Source organism: Argentina silus (genome assembly GCF_951799395.1).
Source record: "Argentina silus genome assembly, chromosome: 3".
Classification (NCBI taxonomy): Eukaryota; Metazoa; Chordata; class Actinopteri; order Argentiniformes; family Argentinidae; genus Argentina; species Argentina silus.
This window is the reverse complement of record NC_139657.1, coordinates 22,013,260-22,039,144: the sequence shown is the minus strand read 5'-3', so window position 1 is coordinate 22,039,144 and position 25,885 is coordinate 22,013,260. Positions and strand designations below refer to the sequence as shown.

The following is a 25,885-nucleotide window of genomic DNA, read 5'->3' as shown; positions in this document are numbered from 1 at the left end:
ATTGCGTATTGAATGTTGAGTGTGTGTAGTACCTTGGAGAGGACCTCGTCATGTACTACTGTATTGGTGGTGAGCAGCACTAGGACTGTCTGCAGCAGCTTCAGCTCCTCTAGACCGTTCTCCATCAGCTGCCACAGCATGTTAATGATGTTCCCCGCGGCAGCCTGCACACACACAAACATGAGCATGCACACACACGCACGCACGCACGCAGAAAGAGTTAGTGTCTAAGCTATACCCAAGGGACAGTGTCACGGTCACGGCTCGCTGGCATGTGACAGAAGAAGACAAGTGAGAGCACAGGACCAGAGGTCACAGACATACACACAGAGGCCAAACTGACAGCTCTGAATGCATCTAGGTCTGAAGAATTGGGATAAAAACACTGAAGGATAGAGAAAGAACTGGAGGGGTTAAGAATAAAGACATACATTTATTCCCCAGTACAACTACAACCCCAAAGTTATGGACATGATAAAGCAGACTCAAGTTATCATTACGTTATATCTGACTGATATTTTATGGTTAATAAAGATTGATAATGACTTGCTCATCCCTATGTGACAGACAGACGATCATATCGGACCCTAGATTCTATTAATACCACCCAATATGCTACCACCATGCTCTCAAGTTACAATGAATCGCGAGGAGTTGACGCTTGGTCCACACATGCAAACCTCCTAATGGAGACTCATATAAAAACCAATGCAACTGAAGAGGATGTCTGGTCGTTTGAACAGATCACCTGCCCTTTTGACGGGGCCAAATTAAATTACAGCAAGCCAATTTCTTCCTTATTAGAGAAGCGTGTGTGTGTGTGTGTGTGTGTGCGTTTATGTGTGCTTGTGTTCTTCAGTCAAGTGGCTGTTCTTTTTCACACTGTGTCCAGAAAACATAGCCAGGTCAAGGCCAAGGGCAGGGGAAGGCATAATAACTAGTGGTTTCATCATCTCCACCTGTAGCAGTTAGGGAGATGAGTCTTGGCAGTGTGAAGCACATTGCCAGAACCCTTTCAGCCAAAGCAGAGCAGTAGCTTTAAAAGCTGTATAAGCTCAAGGTTATGTATCCCTGAGATCCAATGAAGCACAACAGCAAAGGACTTTCAATTCAAATTCAATGGGCTTTCATCAGTCTTGCATTGTGGAGCAACCAAGCTAGCAAAGATATCAGAATATGACTCCACAGTACCAATTGTCAGTTGTACAGTTTGTAGTGTGCTGGCCAGCCTGGCCTTCAAAGTCATAAGTAACAGGTTTAATAAATGTGAGAAACAGCTATTGTACCTTCAGACTCACTCTACAAGCTATGATGTGTATAGGGTCCTAGGTGTAGGGTAAGGGTAAGGGTTTAATTTATGAGTATTTGACATCTTCCACTTCAAAACTAGTCCTGGAGCACCTGTGGCCCTTACCTCTGACACCACCTCGTGGGACATGAGTCTCTGGATGGCAGCCAGGCACAGCTGGGTGATCTTGGGCTCCTTGGTACCACAGCCCATAAGGAAGGGTTGCACCACCTCCGAGCTGTTCTCCTTCAGAGCTGTAGAGGAGACATTGGTATGTTAAATGCATAGCCTCTCTCTAGCACTCTCACACAACCAAACAGCCTAAAGGTTAGATAGTCTCTTTCCACAGCTGCTGTGTCTTACAACACTACTGTAGTCAAAGAATCCTTCAGGATTACAATAGTTCCTTCCATCTTTTAGGAATCCTGTTAAAAGAAATGCTAGGATTTTTTTGACCAGGGTAAACCTCTTAACCTAGGTGAAGGAGTCTGGCATGCAATATCTTTCCCAAGAGAATAAGAGAATGAGAGACAGAGACACATACGCATGTGCATGCACAGCTCTCACAAAAACAAAACAACACATACCAACTAACACATATACACAACTCAACCACTAAATAAATCAAGAGGGTTCACACTCTCAACCAGGTGCACGCATATCAACCCCAATTTAAACAAGTGGCACTCTAAGAACAACCATACACACACACACACACACACACACACACTGCAACCGTGCATCCATTGGGCTAACCTTTGATTAAACTTAGAGCCTGATTTGTTGATATGGAGTCTAGGTATCAGGGAGGGTCATCACCTACATCCCTCCATCTCTTTTTCCCTCCTGCACTCACCTGCCAGAATTTCTGAATTCCTTGCGGCGATGGTCTTGATCTTCACGATGCCCGATTCGGCAGCCTAGAAAAGCACAAAGGAGCCATTAGGCCTAAGTTCCCATTAAACCGTTCCTCATGGTAAAAGTGCTGATGGTGCATTACCACCTCTAATACCCACAATTACACGAGGTAGACATCTCTCCTCCAATTGATGCCAATAGGGGGGAGAGAAAGCATGGCCACAGAGACTGAGGGCCTGTGATCAGTTAACCTTGAGTTAGCTCAACCTGAATGAGAACGCTAAGCCGATTTCCCCAGTGTGTGGAGGTGTGCTGTCTGACATGGTGAGATGCGAATAGAGGTATGGACGGATGGGGGGGATGCCATAGGAAGGGGAGAAAGAGAGGGAGATATGCCAAAACAGAAAAGAAGGGTGAGAGAACACAAGAGAGAGGAAGAGAAGCGTGGAGAGCGAGGGAGGGAGGGAGCAAGGGAGAGAGTGAGGAACCTTCAGTAGTACTCAGCGAGAGTGAGGAAGAGGGAGCAATAGAGCACGCTGAGCCTTCAGTAGTTAACAGAGGCCTCTTTATCTCTCTACAGCAACCACAGTGCTGTCAAGAAATGTTCTCCCCCTCTCCAACCTCTCTCCTCTTTCCCTCTGCCTATCGCTCCTCATCTCCTTCTCCCTCCCCATTGCTGCTTTTCTCTTCTTCCCTCCCTACCACTCCTTTTCTGTATCTCTCTCTCCTGTCTCCCACCATACACATATGCACCATCATTGACACTACACATTGCAGATGTGGGCAATACATTACCTGCTGTACATGAACAGAGTAAGCTATTCGGCTGAGTCAAGCATGAGTATATCTTTACAAGCAACACAAGTGTGATTCCCTTTACTCAAAAAGCTGAAGCACATTACCAATCAATGTCTAAATAATGTAAATGCCCAGGAAACACTAATTTGACGTCAAGCCATTGTTTCCTGGCAACAAATGTGATTATTGAACCAAGACAACCTATTCTACTCATTGCCTCTCCTCCATACACATATTAGTACACAAACGTAACATGGGTATATCCTTCACAAAGATAGCCTCAGAGGACTGAGCTTGAATATTGTGCAATACTCCATAGCAGGTGCTTCATAGGAATTCATAATACCCACTCTTCAAATAGACTGTTTTTTTTCACAAGCTCTTGCTTACAGATAAACAAAGCCTGGGAGATGAGCACCTTATTCTGACCATAGCTGCCGTGCGGTTTTACCTCCTGCTGTACAATCATATCACTTAATATTTAATTTTACCTGCCACAAGGACAGAGAGGTGGGAGTCAACAATGTGTGACCTCTTGAACCGCCGGTTACCAGGCAACAGGGCATTACTGCTAGCTGGGTCTGCACTGTGAAGAACTGTAGGCCTTGCCATGAAACGCTGTGACTTGGAGTTAATCTTCAAAAATGCAAGTCTCCCTCCTCTCCTTTGTTCCCTGTGTGGAGCCTGAGGGCTTTACATGGCAATAAAAGAACACTGGGTACATTCTTCAATCACTCCAATCCTGCTGTAGCCATTTTTAGATGTTGACACTCGCTAAAGCTGAGATGTGAGTGTGGCAGAAAGAAATATGAGTTGAAAATATTGATTGATACCTGCCACAAACTAGGTTTATGCAAAAATAATAGACCCTGTAACTAGGACTTTTGGGTTCTTCTCATACTTCTAGGTAAGTCAGAGAAGGCTGAAGATCCATATAAGAGTGGTCACAGAAAGGTGAAGAACAAGCACCAGTAATTAAGTTTTAAAATGCTTAAAGTAAATCAGTGGAGAAAAACAGTATCACTATGAATGGGAGCTCAGGATGCCATAATGGTAGTGGGGTTGGTGAAAATGAGAAATGAGAAATGAGAGTTTGAGATGGTCAATTTTTTAGGGCTATACTACCTGTATAATGATGACAGTGATGGTGATGATGAATGATGATGATTATGGCAATGATAGTGATAGTAGGATAATGATTAGGCCCATCTCAGCAAGGTTAAATGGCCTGCCTGCCTCTGATGATCATAATAGCAAAACTGAGCTGCCTCCAAAATACTTTGGTAAAGGATGTGCATTCCCTACAGTACAGTCTGTCTGTACAGTCACATAAAAAGAAAACAACACAGAGCCTTTAATCACAGCTAGATTGCTGGATATCCTTGGTTCAGCCTTGAGTGAAACCATGTGTTCTTCTGACCAACCTGAAATGGATGACACTGCACTGTCAACAACTTGGATATTCAATGCACAAGGAAAACCTTGAGATCAACAGAGAGCAACAGTCTTCAATATTTATTTGATCTCATCACTCTTCCTCATGTTTTATTAACTAGTTTCAGTTCTTATGTCATTATGTAGACCGAGGCACAAAACAAACTTCGAATGGGACTACTAAATTGGCTATCACTTAGAAGTCAGTCGAACATCTACCACCTGTTGACGTATTGTACAACCTTAAGGGCTATCTTCAGCTAGGCTCAAAGCAGCAGTATTGTGTAACAAGTTTGTTGGCAATTTCAGCTTGTAAAAGTTTTGTTTGAATGACGAAATTAAAACCGCCCACTGTAATATTTTCAAATAATAAAGCCAAGATTGGCAAATTACCAGTGTCACATTAGCTTGTTTGCGCTGAGGTGGGAGGGTTGGCGCTATTTGAGGTGTATCCTTCAAAACAAGCACTAAACATTTAAGTACACACAAACTGCAGTATACAGTTGTGCTCCAGCGGTAGTTCAATTGCTTTTCAATGGGGATCTGTGCTAATGATGCAACACGGCGACTGCGTGCTCCGGCAGAAGTCTGTTTAAACTTTGTGATATTCTATGCTAACATAACTGCTAACACCAGTGGTTAACGTCTCAACCATGTTAGCTTTTACCCTGTTTAGACGTTTAGATGCAGCCAGTCAATTGTTTGATTAACAATGCAAACCACCCAGCTTGATCTGTGCATTACAATACCATGCGAGCAGGGGTCTGCAATTTTGACGAAAGCTGTTTTACTCCTGCTCGTATGGCATGGTGATTTCAAGCTGAGGTCAGAGTTCAAGCTGGGCGGTTTTAATTTCGTCATTCAAACAATTGACTAGCTGGATCTAAAAGTCTAAAACAGGGCTTGAATAAAAGCGAACATTGTTGAGAGTGTTGTTGTGGTGTTAACAGTTAGCATTGAATATAACAAAGTACCTTTTAAACTGACTTCCATCGAAGTGCTGCACAGCTTTTCAACGCACAAGTTGAAATAAATTGAACGTGTGTCGCACGCAACGCGGATGCACTGTTGCATCGATCACACAGATCCCCATTGAAAAACAATGGGACTTCCGCTGGACCGCAACCCGCAGTCTGAAACTACGAAAGGCCATCTAGGCATTTACCCATCTGGAGGAAATGTAACTTGCCTGATGTCATCTGTATCAAAACACTCCTGTACTGACTCCACCCATTACCCTATAAAACGCAGACGTGGTCCAAAAAGGCCTGACACTGCATGAGGTTCTTTTCCTCAGAATAGAAGAACTGAGGACCCCTAGTCTGATCAAAACTCCAAGCATGCAGTTTTAAAACTAGACTATTTCTGCAAACAGTATGAAGCTGTGAAGATGACTCAACACTTGAGTATAAATGGTGGGAGGCCAAGGCTAGGTTGGGTTACACCAGGTCAAGCTCATTCCCTCAATACATATTTTGACCCTCTTGAGTATTCAGTGAACCATGTTTGAATGCCAACCTGTCTCTCACAGACCAACAATATTAGCTCAACTTATTGACTTTATTAAACACATGTTGTGAGATTTCCACACTGCAGATTTTGGCATTGGCTGGATCTGCATAATTTCAAGGGGCTTATTCAGTCCAAACCTTAGTCTTGGATTCTGTCAGTTCAAGTTTTCACTTTAAGTCGCTTTGGGTAAAGGCGTCTGCTAAATGCCATAAATGTAAATGTAAAAAGTTTTCACTCTGCTTGTTATTTCTGCACACTGTACATGACTTGTGTAGCAAAGCAAGTCGTGCTTCGGTGGAGTGTAGTAAAGGCTGCTCATGACGCTTTCATTAATACTGCAGTATTCCCGGAGACGACTGTAGCTAGCTCTGTGGAACATGGCAACCTAACTCATCACCAGTTGGGACTGTTACTATGTGAGTTTTTTTCAGGCGAAAGCAATCAGAGCACAACAAACGGAGGAGCTCCCCAGTGGATTTGGAGCTGGCTGCCACTCAATACAGGAGAGGTCTGTGATGAGGAAAAATCTATGGGATTCTTTTCAGGCCCTCTTGACCCAGACAAACCAATGAGAATTGGCCACACTGCAGTGTCACTCCGTGGAAGATGGAGGAGGGGCCTGTCGAGGAGGGGCCTTTTACCTGGCTGTCTGACTCAAAAAGAGATAAGACAAAGTAACAATTGTTTCATAATGAAACAGAATGACTGCCAATTGCAGATTGAAGCCCACTTCAAACTTATACAGGCCTAAGAGTGACATTAAGAGGCTACAAAGAAGGCCCAGCAACGGTTAGGTAGCAGAAACTACAGTATGATAACACAGGCTTATATGGCTTTGGACTTGTCATACACAATAACTCACTTCAGTGCTTCATGCACTCAAGGTATTCAGTCTGAGACAGACATTACCGAGAGGACTATAGATGTATTTCCCCACTTGAGTGCTGAGTCTTTCTGTGTGAGCTGGTCTGAGGAAAAACAAACAAAGTCAGAGTAATACCTGCTACCCAGCATTGGTTGACTTGGAGGCCCACAGGTTCTACATATACAGTAGAGGGGTAGTTATATCTACAGCATAGCCCTAAATAGGTAAGATGCTGACCTATCTCTATTTTAATCTGGAAATTGAGGTAAAGAAGCACCGACTGACAAAGCATCACTTCTGTATGACTGCTTTACTACATTATCTATGTATGACACATCATAATAGACATTATGTGGGATAATAGCCCATGACTAACACAAGTATGACATTTGATAAAACTTGGATTAGGCCTATATCTTCAAGGCAAGTGAAGGCTTGCCATTACCAATTCAATCGCAATGGCTTTAGGTCTATGCTTTTAGATAGATAGATAGATAGATAGGTACTTTATTGATCCCCAAGGGGAAATTAAGGCACTACAGCAGCTCACATCAAAAACAACAACAAAATAAAGTGACAATAGAATAATAATAGAATAAAATAAAATAGACATCTGAAACATTATATACAGTAAGAACAGACCAGTATGATTTAACATACCCCAGCCTGACTCTAATCACCCCGATCGAGCCAGCCGGAGGAGTTGTACAGTCTTATTGCGGCAGGCAGAAAACATCTCCTATAACGCTCCTTATTGCAACGTGGTTGTAATAATCTGTTGCTTTTGACCTATAAATGAAGGTTCAAAGGAGAATGCAGTACATTCCTGACATGTAGCTTATATAAACTCTGCACCAACAGCAGATTACAAACCGTTGCATTTACAAGCAAACAAGTTAACAAAACGGGTCTGGTTTGTTTAGGCAAAGTCAAGCCATGTAGAGGAGTGTCAGAGCCTGTGCTAGTGGCAACACTACAGGCCCACTGTAAAACACAAAGCACTGACTTATCCTCCTCTACTGTTCTCATACTAGCAAATGATGTCATGAAGACATCTACAACCAGCTCAAAGACAATGGAGACAGTCATCATTTAGTATGTAGCCTAAGTCTAGGAGTCCCAAGTATTTAAACGAAAAATGAGCACCATTTCTCATATCAACTTCGACAACTTTTGAGATCAACTTCTGTAAAGTGGAATAACCTCTCAGTGCCTGACAATGGTTATGACTGTAGAGTTGACAGAAGGAGAATTCTACCCAGTTCTGTTGTATAGCATTTGTCTTTAAAAGGCAAATCTTTTACCCTCTCCCACTTCATTTCTCGTACTCAAACTAGACTATGACAAATGAATGCCTATGCCCTAATAACAGGAAGATTTAGGCATATTCCTTCCTGCTGCCACAGGTAGCAGACCCTTGTTTATTTCAATATTGTAAGTAAGAGAAGCGCTACCATCAAATCAATTACAACATTTGGAATTTGCCCATTTGTGGCCAGTGGCAACATAGACAACACTAATTTTGAGAGATCATGTAATTGGAAACAAATGTCAAGCTGATCCAGACATCATCTCTAAGCAACATACTGATATCACAACATCTCACATACAGTGTGATAGGGCATGAGAGTGATTACCAATCATCTTATCCATACATTTGATCATTTTTATAATACTATATGGGGCTGCTGTCATTCAAGCGTCTGATATTCGCACAGCATCCATGCAGCCGTCACAACTGCTCTGACAGATGTCAACCTTTTTTCACATCGGTAAGCAGTTGCACTTGGATGAGAGCAACAGCAACCCAAGCGCATATGCATCTAAAATCGGTGATGAGGTGGCAAATAAATCGCGTAACACACATGGCAGAGCAGACTGGTTGAAAGCTAGGCATCGCTAGCTAGCCATCTACCTCTTTCACTGGGGGGAATTTCTTCTTGCATTCCATGGACAGAGACCGCAAATCCGTCTGCATGTTCTCGAGCAATTTCTTCACCGCTTCAGGACTACTGGTCGACATTTTGATGATGTCTTTGACCAAAATGTCAAACGCTTGAAATAAAAAGGAATGCAAATACAATCCTAGGATATGGTCCGGCCTACTTATTCACCCAAAAAAAGAAAAACGCCGTGGACCTCCACACAAGCGTCCATTGACACAATATTCCACTTTTCTGCTTTGCCCTATCCGCATTTATGCAGAATTTAAGCGATGACACGGGCATATGTTTTTTCTCAATACAGAGCCTCGACGCCGGTTTCATAGATTATCATCGTTTGCACTGTTCTAGGTATCGGTGCCATTTAAGTATTTGTAAATTTTAACTGTAGGTTTCACGGCTTCTGCCGTCACCATTGCCAGAACCGTTCCGATCCCACAATGCATTGGTAGACATTGACACGTCACTGACTGGACTTCCGTAAACAGTGACTGGATATTATTAAAATGATTGCAGGGACATCTAGTGGAGAAATAAATACATTAACCTCTGTCTAATGCTGTGAATAGTTCCATACAGTGCATATTCATTCGATCTTATCAGCAGTACTCAGCATAGTGTGGCAAGCAGTTTACTTATTTCTCTTAGGTAATTGATGTGCTCTCACATACATAATTAGACAACCAACAACAATATCCTGATGCATTCCAGCCTATCACTCCACTCCTCCTGGGGGTGCATCTGGACAATAAACTGGACTGGACTGGTAACACAGATGTCCTGTACAAGTGATCAGAGTCAGGCTGGGGAATGTTAAATAATACTGGACTGTTCTTACTGTATATAATGTTTCAGATATCTATTTTATTCTATTATTCTATTATCACTTTATTTTGTTGTTGTTGTGATGTGATGTGACTTGCTGTAACGGCTTAATTTCCCCTCAGGATCAATAAAATAACTATTTATCTATCTATCTATCTATCTATCTATCTATCTATCTATCTATCTATCTATCTATCTATCAATTCATCCATCCAACCAACCAACCAACCAACTAACTAACCAAACATTCATCAATCCATCCACCCCACCAACCAAACCATCTTTAACTTTATCTGCTACCATAATAAGACTATCTCACTTCCTTTCAACTACCCAGCAAATCGATTTATCTATCACAAAGTTTCTTCTGTTTACTATGCCATTAATTCATGTACCCTTATTGTAAAGTTTTATCAGGAATCATTCTAAAACATAGTAGTCCCTGAATGTAGAATCTTATGCAAAGCTTACAGCATTCTAAATTAAGTAAAAATTTGATAAGAATCAAAAGAAATTTGATTGGTATTGAACCTATTATACATCATCACTATAAATATGTAATGTAATACTCTAAACTTCTAATAGATAAAAAAAAACATTTAAGATAAAAAATGTGTTTGTTCACAAGCCATTCATACAGAGGATTCCAAGATGTACCCCAATACAGAAATGCAATTCAAGCGTCAATTAACCCGAGCATCTCACACATATTGCTGGTGGATAGCTGTGATTCTAAGCTAGCTTTCTAAGGATATATTATTTGATGGTATTTTGTATGTTTAAGTACAGATGAAAGGTCAAAGTTCAATTAAGCGAGCATCTCAAACATATATTGCTGGTAGATAGCTGTGATTCTAAGCTTTCCAATGATATATGCTTTGATAGTATTTTGTATGTGTCAACATAGTGTGTCAAATGTCAACAATTCAGAAAAGATAGAGGGATGAAAGAAAGAGTGATAACACACAGTAAGCTATGAGTGTTGCAATGCCATCACACATATTCCAACTCTAGGGGCAGAAATCTTCCAAAAAATCACTATGAGATATCGTACCTCCAGATGATACCGATCGATCCCCTGGCTCATGGACTCTTACATTTGGAACAGGTCTGTCTTGTTAAATATATATTTTTCTCAATGAGACTTATCTATAAAAAAGGATAAATAAAACCATAAAAACACACACACAGGCACACACACACATGCACGCACGCATTCTCACTGATGAATGCAAACTGCTTCGGAATGTCATGATAGCATGCACTAAACCATAGCATTCAGTAAAAATAAAGAGAATGTTATTGAATTGAGACAGGAAAACTTTAGGCTATTTGCACATGGCATTTGCAATTGTCTGAACTGTATATCAGGAGTCAACTACTGTATATCATTCATTATTTCACTTTTATTTTGAGTTGTGTTTTTGACAGCAATCCATGTGTAAGATGAATACTCCACCCCCACATCTTCTCTGTTGTGAAGTTCAGTGCAGTCTTTCAGGCTAAAAAACCTCCTCTAGGAAGGTTTGAAATGAAAGGAAAAACAACAAACAAAACTGGCTTTGAAGGAGGAGAAATCAAGAGAGGGGCATCGTCAACTGTGCATCATGACTGGATTATAAGGACAATGCAGAAGTTTGTGCAGAACCTCAATATGACCTCACTGATTATCATCACTGGTCAGTATAGTATAACATGTGTTAGCAGGTCAACACATCTTGAAAACATCTTGACTGGGGGAAATGAGTCTTAGATCTGGCTGTTGTACAGAATTAGCATGTGAAACAGAGCATAGAATGGAGATAGGTTTAATGTATATGTTTTGTCATCTGTAGCCATTGTAGCCCTGGACCTTGTGAGTGTGTGTGTGTGTGTGTGTGTGTGTGTGTGTGTGTGTGTGTGTGTGTGTGTGAGAATGGACTTTTGGACTGCAAAAGTCATTAAGAAGACATGAAAAAGAATATGTTCTTATCTTACAATCTCAGTTGTAATACATTTGTACCTACTTCAGCTTTGCGCTTCACAAGACATGCCCTTGGCAATACTAATGAACACTTACTGTAAGTGCAAACGTTTGTACAATTTCAAAATTGTTATCTTTCTATGGCAAAAGAAGACAATTAATCAATGGAAACACTGAAATGCAATGCATTGAATTTCAACAGCAATAACATGCTACCTCTTTTGGAGTCATTCCTTTCTTCTGTTTAACGTGAGTAGAATACTTAGGTCTCTTTGCAAGTCAGCCTACCTTTCTAGCCTTTCTTCTATTTCACTTAAGATGCTCACTATGATGACACATATTGTACTGTACAATGCTTTTCAATGCAAAATTCTGTACAACAAAAATATATTGAATACAATCCATATTTTTCACTAGTTTCTTACTATGTCTATCATTTGCTTTATCACATTGGACTTGATATACACATTAGAAATACGATTGAATACAGTTTTAAAAAACAAGGCATGGATAAGCAATGCATCCATCTATTTCAGAATACATAAAAAGACAAAGGCTATGGTTAAAAAGCTAAAACACAATCATTATATCTCAGATATCATAATAAATCTTTATTTTATAATTCTGTGGATTACACTTAAATCCATCCTACTCCCAAATAACCTCAGGTGAGTGTATTTTATTCAATCAGCCTCATGTGGGTCACTAACAGAGAAGGGAGACAGTAAACTTTCACCTTAAATTAGTTGAAAATGTGTGTGTGTGTGTGTGTGTGTGTGTGTGTGTGTGTGTGTGTGTGTGTGTGTGTGTGTGTGTGTGTGTCTGTGAGGGGGGGGGGGGGTGTAAATTAATACCTGTGAAATTCCGTGTTACATGGGATAAAACATGCTGTGTGTGTGAATTCTGTCATTTAGTTTCCATCTCGCAGCATTCAATAAAATGCACTAAAAGATTACCGTACCTTATCACAGCAAGTGTCTCTCGCAACTGAATAGAAGAGTAGTGCTATGTGAGAGCATGTCTGGCAGGAGTGGACTGGACACGCCATTATAAAATCTTATTATGTGCTCTACAGTAAATTCAAGGAAATCTTTTCAGCTAAGTCAAACAAATAAAAACACTACAATGTAATTTGATTGTATTCAAGTGAAATCTATGACTGTGCATATACAGTAAATGCAACAAACCATTCCACCATTGCAACCAGCCATTAGAACTGACAGAACAACAACTTGCAATTTTTACATATACTATATACCGAGCTGAACATCAGATGTCCATGAAAAATAACAAAAAAAGAATGCTTCCTTAGAAAGCGGATGTGATCGAGCATAATTTCTTAGTCACTGTGGAAAAAAAAAAAAAGAAAAAGATCACATCATAACTGCCTGCTGCACTCTGCAATTGCTGAATGAAGAATCAACAGAATCCAGGTGGAATTTCTGGTTTACTGGTTCGTCAGGCAAAAGGGGAATCATGTGTCATCATGTACAGTATGAATGTACATGACTGAATAACAGGGAAGCACCTGTTGCAGTAGTCTGTGGAATCTCTGAAAGACTCTGTAGAAGAAAAGGAAGGTACAGCCCAATGTCTCTGCATCTGTGCTTATTTGGCCGCCTTGTCCAGTATGAGGTATTATATATATGAGGAGAGGTTTGGGCCATTATGGCCAGGGGCCATGTCGAGGGGAGCGGCATTTGACCTAGGAGGCCCTGATTTCACATCCTGGCTCTAGCAGTTGGACTCCTTCTCGTTGACAGGGAAGTAGCCCTCCTTGGTGGGGGGCACTCTCTGAAGAAGGCTGTCCCCATCAGCAGCAAAGATGGCCAGCAGCTTCTCCTGCTCCTTCTTCGTTTTGGGTAAGTCAATGGAAGGGGTGGTCAGGATTCGAAGGCGCTACAGACAAACGGAGGAAGAGAGGAAAGAAAAAACAGAAAACAGGGTTAAGGAGGAAACAAAATTAACAGGATGCGTGTTACATTACTTTGTTTTGATTATAAGATCAGGCCTTGATCTGTGTGTGTGTGTGTGTGTGTGTGCATTTCTCACCTCTCTGAGGGTCCCCTCGACAGAGCAGAGTTTGATGACCATCCAGAGTGGGATACAGAGCATAGAGGACAGGGCCAGGACCCAGCCCAGGCCGTAACCCCACCAGGGATACACATACTCATTGTTATACTTCAGAGGGGTATACTTGATCAGGGAGAAGGCAAAAGTTCCCTGTAGAGGCAAATGTGTTATTGTTCATTAGTGATACAACATCTTGACTATCCTCATTTACTATGCATGTATTAGCTAACCAGGTAGTTATTACATAACCAATAATCGCTAGAATTTTAATTAATCAAATACTTCAATGATTGTGCTTTGTCAGTTGCTGTTTCCACATTAACCACCAGAAATGCTTTTCCTCTGCAGTAGTGGGACAGTGTTTGGAAAGTCTAAAACTGAAAATACGGTTTGACTCACAAAGCAGGTTGCAGGAGTGAAGAACATCCAGCAGTATTTGATAATAGGACTGGGGCGGTAGCCAATCATGTCCTCAATGTTGTCGTAGAAACGATCAGCACCTATAGTGAGTGGGGGTAAGACGCAGAGTCAGGGACAGATGCTTCCATATAGGCCATAGGCCTACTACAGGTGTATATAGATAAGTTGTGAGCTTGGTGAGTCATGAATAGCATCTATAAAGTGTACCCAGAATCCATGATTGAATAGCTACTTGTCGATGAATAGTTATTGATTGTGTCAGACAATAACAGCTAACCCACAGAAACATTAGATTGAAATCCTCGTTAATATCACATTCAGACAACTGCCTCAATGTGACACAGAGGACCTTTGTTCATGCCCCCCTTGAGGCATTGACACATAACTTGGCTAAACACTCACCATAAATCCAGGCAATGCAAACAGTCTCGAAAATAGCCACAAAGAGCAGACACATCCCACTAGCCGCATAGTAATCAAACAGCTGGAAGACGTACATGCCTCCCTGTAGAGAGAAACATGTTTACATACAGGCAATTAGGGACACCATCTGTCTCACTGTCCAATTCACGTCTAAGGAAGCGTGTACATAATTCACAAGGGAGTTGTGTTAATACGTTGGCACTCATTAGATAGATGTTTGGATACATGTTTATAATAGGCATGCCCAATGGACATCACACACATGCTCTTTTTCATGCACTAAATAAATGTGTCCCTTAACTAGTTGTTACGTGTCTTTAAAAAATAAATCTGACTGAAGACCCTCCAGTCATGTGACTGAAGGCTTTAATTGCTACAGTACACCACACATAGCATTGGGATAGGGGGAGTATTCCTGATACTGTTCCTGATACTGCAGTTCCATGATGTGGCCTGCAGTGCACCTTTAGGGGGCACTGATCCCTACCTCAGTCAGCATGATGAGGCCCATGAGGAAAGAGAAGATGGCCACAACCAGGATGAAGAGCTCTCTGCGGTTCTTGCGGCGGAAGGTGGAGGGGTACATGTCCACCATGGCTGTCACCAAGCTCTCCACACACACAAACTACAGCAAGTGAGAGCAGAGAGGGGATGTCATTGGCATTGGAAAAAACCTACCATAGACATTGTCAGATAGGTAGACACTGTGTATTTGTGTGTGTGTGTGTGTGTGCGTGCGTGCGTGTGAAAATATGTCCATTTGATATATATTCAAAGATGGCATTGGATAGTATTGTAAAGCCTCACCTGGCTGTCCAGTCCCAGCAGGACGATCATAATGAAGAAGAAACAGGCCCATAGAGGAGAGAAAGGCATCATGGACACAGCACGAGGGTATGCAATGAAGGCCAGACCAGGACCTGGAGACAGATAGGGTTCAAGAGGGTTAAAAAAACAGTAATCAGTCACACTCTGAGGAGAACTTTGGAGCTATATTGCAACATGACCTGTTACCATATTCTAAAAACTTGGTCATCTTGGGATTCTCTTGACCTTGAAGGTTGACAGCTCGTGATGAATATGTTATGCCTATTACAACAATGTGTTTTCATTCTTGAATAGTGTTGTCTAGAAATTGGATGGCTCCCTAGAATAGCTTTTTCATCAAAAGGACCACCAACCAGATTCGGCCACTTCTGAGATTGGCACGTTCTGCTCATAGGACATAAAGCCAAGGATGGAAAAGATGGCAAAACCAGCAATAAAACTGGTCCCACTGTTCAGGAAGCACAGTGCCAAGCAATCCCTAGGAACACCAGAGAGACAGTCGTCAGCAAACTCAGTACATATTGTGCAACAGAACAAGTGTTCTGACTAGTGCCAGTAGTTTATCCTGACCAAGTGAGTGACTTTAAGGTCCCTGTTGTTGTAGCAGTAGCCTATAATTAGGGCTTTAATTCGTTTTTCTCTGTTCAAATCACTTAGTCTGGAAAAACTTCTAGCCCTAGTTATGACACGTGGGTTTATAATAGTGTAAAACAGAGCTTATTTGTATAAGCAAGATCTTTGTCAAGCTAGATCTAACCAGTGAAAGTATGACATACTGTAGAGGTGTTCAGAGTTGATCGCTGACCTGTAGCAGTTGTTGTTGTACTTATTATAGCTCCCCAGTGCAGTGAGACAGCCCAGGCAGATGGCATAGGAGAAGAAGATCTGAGTCCCTGCATCCATCCATACCTTGGAGGAAGAGGGAGAAACCATGTCATTGCTCTTTCATCATTGGTAAAAAAACATATTATTGGTCTCGATAGCTTTATTTCTAGAGCATCACCAAGAATAGAAAAAGCCAACACCTCAAACTAGAGTCTCTAATCAGTCATTCGATTTCAATACCAACTGCCTAAGCTGAAGGTCTACAGTGGAGCTAGAGTTTTGAGTCATTTTATCGTAAACCCATGTCTATCTGTGTGCCGATGTAATTCAGGCATCCAATAGATACTGTGGCTGATTGTAATCATTAATAAAACATCTTGAGCTACAGTATCTTTTCTAACAGAAAAACATGAATATTTCTCATCAGAGAGATGTCCCCACCCACTACCTCCCAGAGCGTCTATACAACTGCCCCCCCCCTCTCTACTCTCCACCGTGACAATGCCAAACTGGCACACTGCTTCTCCGTCTCTATGGCTCCACCGCACCAAGTGTGGTACTTTTCCACCGAGTCTGTGAACGCCAGCGCACAATTCCAATTTGAATGAGGCCACTCTTTGTTCTCAGAATTCTGCAGAAGTGGTGCTGAAGCAATGGGGCACGTTTTAGTTCACTGGCAGCCAGTCCAGAGAGAGAGAGTGTCTCTGATAATGCCAGCACTGCCAACACAACAGCAGACCACACCACGATGACAGATGTTCCCAAGACCCCAACTAGGACTAGACTCATCTCTGCCTGCAACACAGTGTTGTATTCCTCCAGAGTGCCCCTGCATGGATTGAAGATGGCACTCATTCTCCTTTTTCGGTGTTACTTAACATAAGTGCCAAAATTGAGAAGTGGTTGCAAAATAGCTCTCCTTCTGTTTCATCACCAGTCGAGAAGTCTGGGAGCTATGCTGACCACATTCCTCATGACCTTGTTTCATGAACATTTTTCACCTCTCCACAAAATATTCCCAGGCACTGCCAGTTTCCAAGGTTCACTCATACTACTGAGCCATGGCTTGTGAGAGACAACTTTCTGGTCTTGTCAATATCTGTACATCTGATCTCTTTACTTTGCATGTTTTAATCTCATGATCAGAAAGGTTGTTATCTGTTAGCAGGGCATATGGTTTGGCAGAAAGGTGGGTAGTGATGAGAGATAATTAGGCTCAGCACACAGGCACAGGGTAAAAACCAGGCTTGCTAAAAAATAATAACAGGAAATGAATGAACTGAAACAAAAGGCCTTGCTCACACAGAGCATACATGCAGGTTTAGTTTAACTTAAAGAGGGACTGCGCACTGGCTCATTTAGCCTTGATTTTCCTCTTCCTCATTTTAAAAAAATGCAACTGAAAATTAGATTTCTTGGAGGTGTGGTTTGATCAGCCAAAGCCCAACCTTCAGTATTTCTCAGGGTGAAACAGGACATAACAATTCACTGGAAAATGGCTCTTAGGGGCTAACTCAAGAGCTCAACTAATACAGTTAATCATTAATCATTTGAGTTCTGCTTGACTTCACATCAACATACACAGCCTACACTTTTAGCTTGTGTTATCTGTTACCTGTGGGTCTGCCAGTCGTCCCAGGTCTGGGTAGAGGTAGAACTTGATTCCAATGGAGGCCCCGGGCAGGGTGACCCCTCTGATGAGCAGGATCACCAGCATGGCATAGGGGAAAGTAGCTGTGAAGTACACCACCTGAGGAGGCAGAGCCGTAGCATCAACATAAGGAGTACAGTATGAACTGAAGTAGTCCACACAACACAATAAGGGGTCCATTCTGAGAGATTTCAGAACTGTCCATAAACAGTCCATAAACTGTCTTTGGTGCTATTGGCTATCCCTAACCCTATTCTCTCCATACTTCAAAAGGATCACATATTGAGAGTAATTGGCTTACTAAAGGTGTGAGACAACTTTGTAAAAAGGTATGATACTGTGTCTGAGCGGTGTCTGAGGGAGAATGTACAGCACTTTACCTTCCCAGTGGACTTGACTCCCTTCCAGATGCAGAAGTAGCAGATGACCCAGGCTATGGCCAGACACAGGACCAGGTCCCAATGGAGTGATCCGATCTGATCAATTCCTGGTGAGATCCGTAGGACCCTCCACCTGCAGGCACGCACGCACGCACGCACGCACGCACGCACGCACGCACGCACGCACGAAAAGGGAACAAAGAAAGCATGTAATGAGGATGACTGTATATATTCCAAAGCAAATAATAACAGATCAGCATTAGAGAATGGTAGTAGATTTCACAGTCTAAACACAGTTTAGACTACCCTCCACCACAGTGACACCTATTTACAAATGATTATCTAACATGATTTCTTATCTCTGCCCTTTATATAATTGGTTGTGAATAATTAACATCATAGAGTTTTCTAAAGTACTCTATTCAGTGTCTGTAAGGAGAGCCCTAAGATTCACCAATAAAGATGCTTGAGGACTAAGCCAGATGTATTCAACAGAACTGAATCGTTTGGCAGGACATGAACAGATAGCTAAGAAACTGACTGGCTGCCAGGCGAATGACAAAACAATAGTGGCCAAGCACTTACTCCCAGAATTCAATGACTGGAGAAGTGGCGTTCAGATTGTGGGTTTGATTGACAGAATCATTCCTCCTCTGAAACTCCATACAGGTTTCTTGAGAAGTGAAAGATAAAAAAAATTAAACATTCAATCCATGCAGTTTCCAGGGTATCCTTGTAACGTCTCGTCCTGTTCCTTAGTTTATGTTTGTCTTTGTTTCATGTCATTCTTTTTTTGTTTCCTGTTTATTTTTGTGTTACTCACCTTGTCTCTCGTTTCAGACACTTCACCACCTGCCCTTGTGTGTTTCCAGACTGTGTGATTGTCTGTCCTGCCCTGATTTGCTTTACCTGTTCCTCATAATTCTTCCCAGTCTATTTAGTCTGTGTGTTCCCCTGTCTCTGTGCCAGTTTGTCTTTGTACCTTTGTGTCATACATACCAGCAATTATCCTAGTGTTAAATATTCCTGGTTTTTGATCTACGATTGTTTTTCTGACTTTGTCTTTTTGCCTACTCCTTACTGGATTATCTGCATACTCATTGACTGCCTACCTATGTACCGAACCCTGCTTTGCCTACCCCTTACTGGATTATCTGCCTACTCATTGACTGCCTACCTGTGTACCGAACCCTGCTTTTTGGAATTAAAGACTATTCTTTTGGATTATTTTTGTCTCCGAGTCGTGCAGTTGAGTGTCTGCGTACTACAGTCATTATAATCCTAGAGAAACACCACTAAACTAGCTACACGTCATTGTGATATTGGATGTTTTGGCTCTTCAAACTGCTTATTCTAGGAGTCTGACCTGTGTTCCATGTGTTGTTGCAGGAAGCCCATGGCAGGTCCCAGGTGAAGGAAAAGGACAGGTAAAAGATGGCCCAAGCCAGAACGATAATGTAATAGAAATTCAACAGAGCCACAATGACTTGTGTGGCGTAGCCGACACCTAAAGAAAGGAGAAAGTGGAGTATTCTTAAAAAGTACAGAATGTATTAATATACTTCACATACAGTACCCTGTGTAAATAATTGGACAGTGAAGCATTTTTTGTCTTCTTTTGGCTATACTTCAAAAGTTTGGATTTGGAATCAAACAATTACTATGAGGTTAATTGCTATGCTTTTATTTGATTGTATTTGTATATAGGGTTTCACCATTTTGAAATGATAACACTTTTTATACATCGTCCCCCCTATTTCAGGGCACCATAAGTAATGAGACAGATTCATGTAAAGTCCAACTTTAGCACCCATGTTTAGTATTTGGTTGACAATCCTTTACATGCAATAAATGCCTGAAGTCTGCAACCCATTAATCCCCCCATTGATTGTTTGTTTAGATTGTTGCCTAAAATCGTATCATCAGGAAATGAAATATATGTTCAGTTGAATTTGAAGGTTGAAGGTTGACTTTACTGCTATGGCAGTATGTTTTGGGTCATTGTCTTATTGTATGTTGAAACACCATACAACAAATTTGGAGGCATTTGCTTGTACTCGAGCAGACAGGATGTTTCTATACATTTCGGAATACATTCTACTGCTGCCGTCAGCAGTTACATCATCAATTATGACAAGAATCAATACTAGATATTGACAGATCTCAGGCACAGCCGTTGCAAAACACATCACATGTTCATGGGACAAGGCTTAAGAGAGCCGAGTTAATCAACACTCTACCATGGTTAACAGTGTACACCACAGGTGATAAGAGTTATACCTATCGGTCGTCCCACCCAACGCCCCAGCCTACACCCACTCAGTCGCTCTGTATTTAACCTACCTAGGGGGGGGGGGGATGTTTGAGAAGTTATGGGCTCCCTGCCTTATATTATTGTATTTTATGTTGTTAAACTTCAGGTGGAGAACTATACAGAGCAGAGCCATCCAATTATGCCAAACCTAATGTACTACCATTTCATTAAACAATATTAAACTGACATAAGTGTCCTGACTGAAATGATGTGAAGGAACATAACTGACTTACCAGAAACACCTGTCAAGCCAATTGTCCCATTACTTTTGGTATCATGAAATATGACTATGTATAAAACATGTTCTAAATTGTGAAACCAATATGTGCACAAATACCATCAAATAAAAGCTCATGCTATCAAAACCAAAACATCTAAATCTAAATAAAACAGCACTTAAAAAACTTTACTTAAAACACTCAAAGCTAAGGATGTGGAATAAAAGTTAACCAAAAATAGGTAAAAAAAATAAAATAATAATGGCTTAATCAAGGTGTACTAAACTTACATTCATACTTCTAAAGGAAAGGGAGATCCTGTTATTTTCCTGTAAGATATTGCTATTGCATGTTTGACTCTACCATTTCTCTTCCGGCAGTGACTGGCTTATGTGTGAATGACAGTCATATTGTGCTTATTTGGGGGCGACTGAATAATTATAGCTTTGACTGTTTGGTACTGGCATGCATAGGCTACTGAACACACACAATGAACACACACAAACAAACTCACACACACATGCATTCACGCAGCACACAGGCACGCACACACGCATGTTCATGCATGCGTGTTCACACACAGATTGTGACAATCTGAGAATCTTCTCTCATTCTATCAATTGCAGACACGGGTAATCTTAACCTTGCCTCATCACCATAATAGGCATTCCTGTGTATTGAATATTCAACCCTAACCCTAACCAGAGATAATCCAAAACACACCCAAAACAATTTGATGGCCCACAGAAAATAACCTAATTGCTAAACGACCATCCCTAAAAAGTGACTTTGTGAAATGAAAAACCAGAATGAGTAGACATGCAGTAAGAAGAAAGGCATTCAATGAAAGAGTCACCTTCAAAGAGAGGGCTGATCTTTCTCCAGCAGGTGATGCCCCCCTCACTGGTGAACTGCCCCAGAGAAGTCTCCAGGAAAAACACAGGAATCCCACAGGTGAAGAGGAAGATGAGGTATGGGATGAAGAATGCACCTGTTGGGAGGAGTGAAATTCACTAAGAGTCCAAGCGCTGTTATAATTTGAATATGAGGTTTAAGATGAAAGAGGTAGAGCAAAGGCTAATGCTGAAGTGTGAACAACACGGGGCTATTCTCCTCCAGAATTTCATAGCTAAATGCCCTGGAACCACTCTCTACACTTGTTTTAGAGCTGCTCCAAACAATAAACAAAGAAAATCTTTCCAAAGCTTTGAATTTGATCCCTTGACCTGCCCACACAGCCAGTATATATACAGTATCAGTCGTTTGACAATCATTGACCTAATACCTTTATATTAAGAGAGCTCTTCTAAGATATTCAGTTGTTTTAAAACGCAGCCTGTTTTAATAGGTGCCTCTGCCTCACTAATGCTGTGGGATACAATAAATTCCACAAAACAATTAGATTTTTACTGCTTCCATCTTGCCAAGCTATCTTGTATTATAGTAAGTAGTTGAACATTTTACAAGAATAGTCTTTTTTGGCAGACACATAAACAGAAAATGAACAGTTTTAGCAAAAATAGCAATCATTATCCATGGTTTATTATAGATATTTTACCTCAGAATTCACACCATTGAGCACAATCTTACTTTACTACCCCATCTCATTACCTTCACGTAATCTTAACAGCTTTGAAATCCAGTGTTCTGATGGATGAATTGCTGTTTTAATTAATTTTAGCAGACTTTGGGTCAGCTATTTGTAAGTAAATGTGTTTATGTTTATGGATTAATGTTATGGATATGACATCAGGTCACAGCTGTCCTACTCAGTACTTAATTCTAAGGGGTTGTGTCTTCATTGTGGTCAATGGAGAAATAATGTGACAAAGATGGAATGACAAAATGCATACACAGCACCCCGAGGTACAGATGACCAAGACGACTACAGTAGGGTACTGTATTTCAGTCTGAGTCTGCCAGTTTAAAGGGCAGACATCGACAGAACTAATAAGTGCAGTGTGGTTTTACAGTAAAACTCACCTCCTCCATTTTTGTAGCAGAGATAGGGGAAGCGCCACACATTCCCCAGGCCAATGATCTCTCCAGCCACAGACAAAACAAACTCCACCTTGCTGCCCCACTGGCCTCGTTCCTTCATCTTCTCATCAGTCCGTGCCACGATGTCCAGTGGCCGGCTGTGCCCGTTGGAGGGGTCCATCTTGGGCAGGCTCTCCATGTCGCCTGCCAGTCCCGAGGAGTAACACATGAGAGTGAGAATAAATGCAATTGTGCAAGGCAAAGCCTTTCAACTGTCCATCCCTTTGAGTTTTGAACAAGGGTCAAACAGCATGAGGTGTGACAAAAAGGACGAATTTCAGGACTTTGACTAGTTCCCAAAGAGGATTAATGCTGCACATAGAAAGTGTCAAACATACCTGTTCACATTCACATGTCATATATGTCACTATTCCCTGTCTAGAATGGGCCCAGTCATTGATAGTCGCGCGTTACGTGACCGCCATAGAAGGCTGGTCAAACCTTGGCTGGCTGGTGTTTAGGGGCCACTGATACTGAATGAGCCTCTTCTCTGTCCAGGAAACAGACAGCTCACTGACTGTGCTCACTCCTGTCAAGTCGCATTAACAGCCCTCTCACCGCCCTCTCTCCCACTCCCTCACTCCCTCTCCTGTTCTCTTTTTCCTCCTCACTCTTTCTCCCCCTCTCCCCCGCCATGCTGGCTAGGCCAGCGGCCCCTCCTGCCCCAGATCAAACCCAACAAATTAATGATTGGTCTGTAGGAGAGTACAGCTCCCCTCACATCTCAACCCTACACAAAAACACCAGGGCCATCCTCAGTGTCCCAACTCAGTTGCATTCTGACTAGCTCTGCTGAGGCCAATAAAGATGGCTGTTTTCTTGACAGAGTTGTGGTCTGAAACAACAGGAGAGATGGCCACCCCGCTGGGCCAGAAGGCTTGGGAATGTGCTCTCCACTGGCAAGGGCAGGAGTGGGGTAAAAGAGGGGCTGAGGGGGGAGTGGGGTGGGGGCGGGGTCGGAGGGAAGAGCCAACATCTTCTGAGCCGGAGCCAAATTGTGGCCAGCAGTAAAAATAGAGCTCCTTGTTTTCCAAAGGTACTTGTGGGAATGAAGGCTTGGCATCATAAGGCACTGGAGGCCTTTGGCCGCGAGGCTGCTTTGTGCCTAGCAGATGAGGGCCCCTGCCAGAGCACCTGATCACAGTTTACCTTACTTTTCACAGGCTCTGTATGGGTCAGGGGCAACGTGACCCTCAAGCCAAATTCCTCCCAGCTGTCTTGGAGAAGCAGACCACACATCAAACAGAGGCTTTATTAATAGGTGAGACTAATATTAAAATATTAGCCTTGTTTTTAGTAACAGTATAGGACAGAAATAGCCGCTTTGCAGATAGATGTTTATAGAGAGACAGGGGTAGCGTGGGATGTGAGAAATGCCAGAATGTTGGACTCAACATGACAAGGCTTTAGCCCTGGTCAGAGTTCCAGCATCATGTCTCTCTCAAAATCCTATTTAGATCTGCCCTTCAGACAGACTACTGACTACAGTAGGCACTGTGTACAGTATTTCACTCTGACAGCTAACCGGTGGAAAGTCAAAGCTGACATCGGCCCATATTTCATTGCTTTGACGATAAAAACCATGTTCGATATATATAAACAGTTTTTTGTTCTTATAGTTAGTCTAGGCGATAGATGAATGAATGACTTTTCATCATTTCAAAGCTTTTTTCCCTTATAAAGAACTATCAAGACCTCTTATAACAGGTACAGTTTTGTTCTTATAACAGAGATGGTTCTTTGAGCTAACGCCTAGGATTTAGCTTAGTGAGTTTGCTCATGTCTTCTCAAGGAGGAAAGCTAGGGAGACCTACACTCTTAGAAAAAAGTGTTGTTAGTTCGTACCAAAAAAAGGGTTTTCGTTTGTCGCTGTAGGGTAACCCTTTCTGGTGCCACAGAGGGTTCAAAATATACATACAAAATATCACTGTACTTGAAGCACCATTTTATGAAGTGTTATATTGTGTTACAAACCATAGCACCTTACAGTTGCAGACATAGGGCATTAGAAATACAGTTAACAACACACTGCTTTATTTAAAGTACAGTACTGTGAATGTTTCTAAAGTACTAAAAACACTTCATAAGAGAATGAGAACAGAATAGTACCCGAATATTTGATCAGGTAGATATATGCTGACAGATGAAAACAGTTGATCATGTACTGTGCCTGTCAATGGCTGCCCAGTGGAGAGTATGATCACAGTTAGCTGAGATATTCAAACATGCAAGAGGAATGTAGCAGTGGCAGCAATCCGGACAGGTTTATTGGGATTCAATTATGCAACATATTACCAATGTCAATTTTTATCCAAATCATTCAACAAATGTATCAGAGTTTCTACTGTAGTAGTGTGTGATAGCCTATTGAACGTCAATGTTTAACAAGTCGGTCAACAATGTAATATTAGTGTGAAAACTCAAAAATCAATCAAGGCACAAAATCCTAGATTATTGAGTTTGAGAGTCCATATTGTAGAGTGAAGTGAAAAGCACTATGATTCTCTCAGAGCTCAGTTCCATCCATGAAACATGTTCAGCTAAGAATGCCGTGCACGTTAATGACCTCCCCTGTGTCTCTGTATCAGGATACTTGTGTCACACTAGGTAAAGCAATCTGCCACAACTTTGCAGAACTAACAACTTGATTTGAATGACTGAATAGTGGATCAATAGACTGACCTATTAGTTTGCTGATCTTCATCAGCAAATAATCTGAGATTTAGCAATGTGATGGTATATGCAGTTACTTTACAAACATAGAAATAGCTTTTTACACATGCATCTCACTACCTTCCACCTCGTTAGAAATACATTATTACAAAGACAAAAGGGCAAGATAGCCCATGCACAATCTGTAGTTTGTAACTAGGGTTAACTAGACAAAAGGGTAAAATAATCCCAGTGTGAGCACACTGCATTCCATTGAAGTGTGCAGTGCATTTGTTCCAATAAATTAGAGTTGAATGAATCTGCACACATACCAAATAATGTCTCAACAGTATTCATCATCCTTATTAACCAAAGTGGTTATCAACAGGAGGGCTGTCAACCATATCTCAGTGTATATCCATATTGCATATCATTAAAAGTTTCATTTAATGCATATCATTAAAAGTACCATGAACATGACCAAAATCCATTATATATCTTCATTGTAATGCAATTAAAAAAATGACAAATAATGTGTGACCAAATACCCCAGCACTAGCACATCACAAGGAGAA

The 25,885-nt window shown here is 41.5% G+C and overlaps 2 protein-coding genes across 4 annotated transcripts in view; both read right to left on the bottom strand.

Moving 5' to 3' along the window:
• mon2 (MON2 homolog, regulator of endosome-to-Golgi trafficking) overlaps positions 1 to 9,120 on the bottom strand; it is a 29,502-nt gene extending 20,382 nt beyond the window's left edge. For 2 of the 3 annotated variants that reach the window (XM_083666807.1, XM_083666808.1), the window contains exons 1-4: positions 8,671 to 9,120; positions 2,145 to 2,208; positions 1,415 to 1,542; positions 33 to 164 (exon numbers count right to left, since the gene is read on the bottom strand). In XM_083666807.1, coding sequence (XP_083522933.1) covers positions 33 to 164; positions 1,415 to 1,542; positions 2,145 to 2,208; positions 8,671 to 8,778 — 432 coding nt within the window. In that variant the 5' untranslated portion in view covers positions 8,779 to 9,120. Of the gene's footprint in view, positions 1 to 32; positions 165 to 1,414; positions 1,543 to 2,144; positions 2,209 to 6,752; positions 6,773 to 8,670 lie in introns of those variants that run through there. The other variant, XM_083666809.1, reaches the window with a different exon arrangement.
• A 4,100-nt stretch (positions 9,121 to 13,220) lies between these two features.
• slc6a13 (solute carrier family 6 member 13) lies at positions 13,221 to 22,797 on the bottom strand (the record flags this gene model as incomplete). Its single annotated transcript, XM_083665858.1, has 14 exons — positions 13,221 to 13,385; positions 13,539 to 13,709; positions 13,959 to 14,059; positions 14,382 to 14,484; positions 14,890 to 15,027; positions 15,210 to 15,322; positions 15,584 to 15,708; positions 16,036 to 16,139; positions 17,671 to 17,805; positions 18,087 to 18,219; positions 18,672 to 18,759; positions 19,453 to 19,593; positions 21,475 to 21,609; positions 22,602 to 22,797. 14 exons carry the CDS (start codon positions 22,795 to 22,797, stop codon positions 13,221 to 13,223), a joined length of 1,848 nt encoding a protein of 615 aa, XP_083521984.1.
• Between the last annotated feature and the right edge of the window lie 3,088 nt (positions 22,798 to 25,885).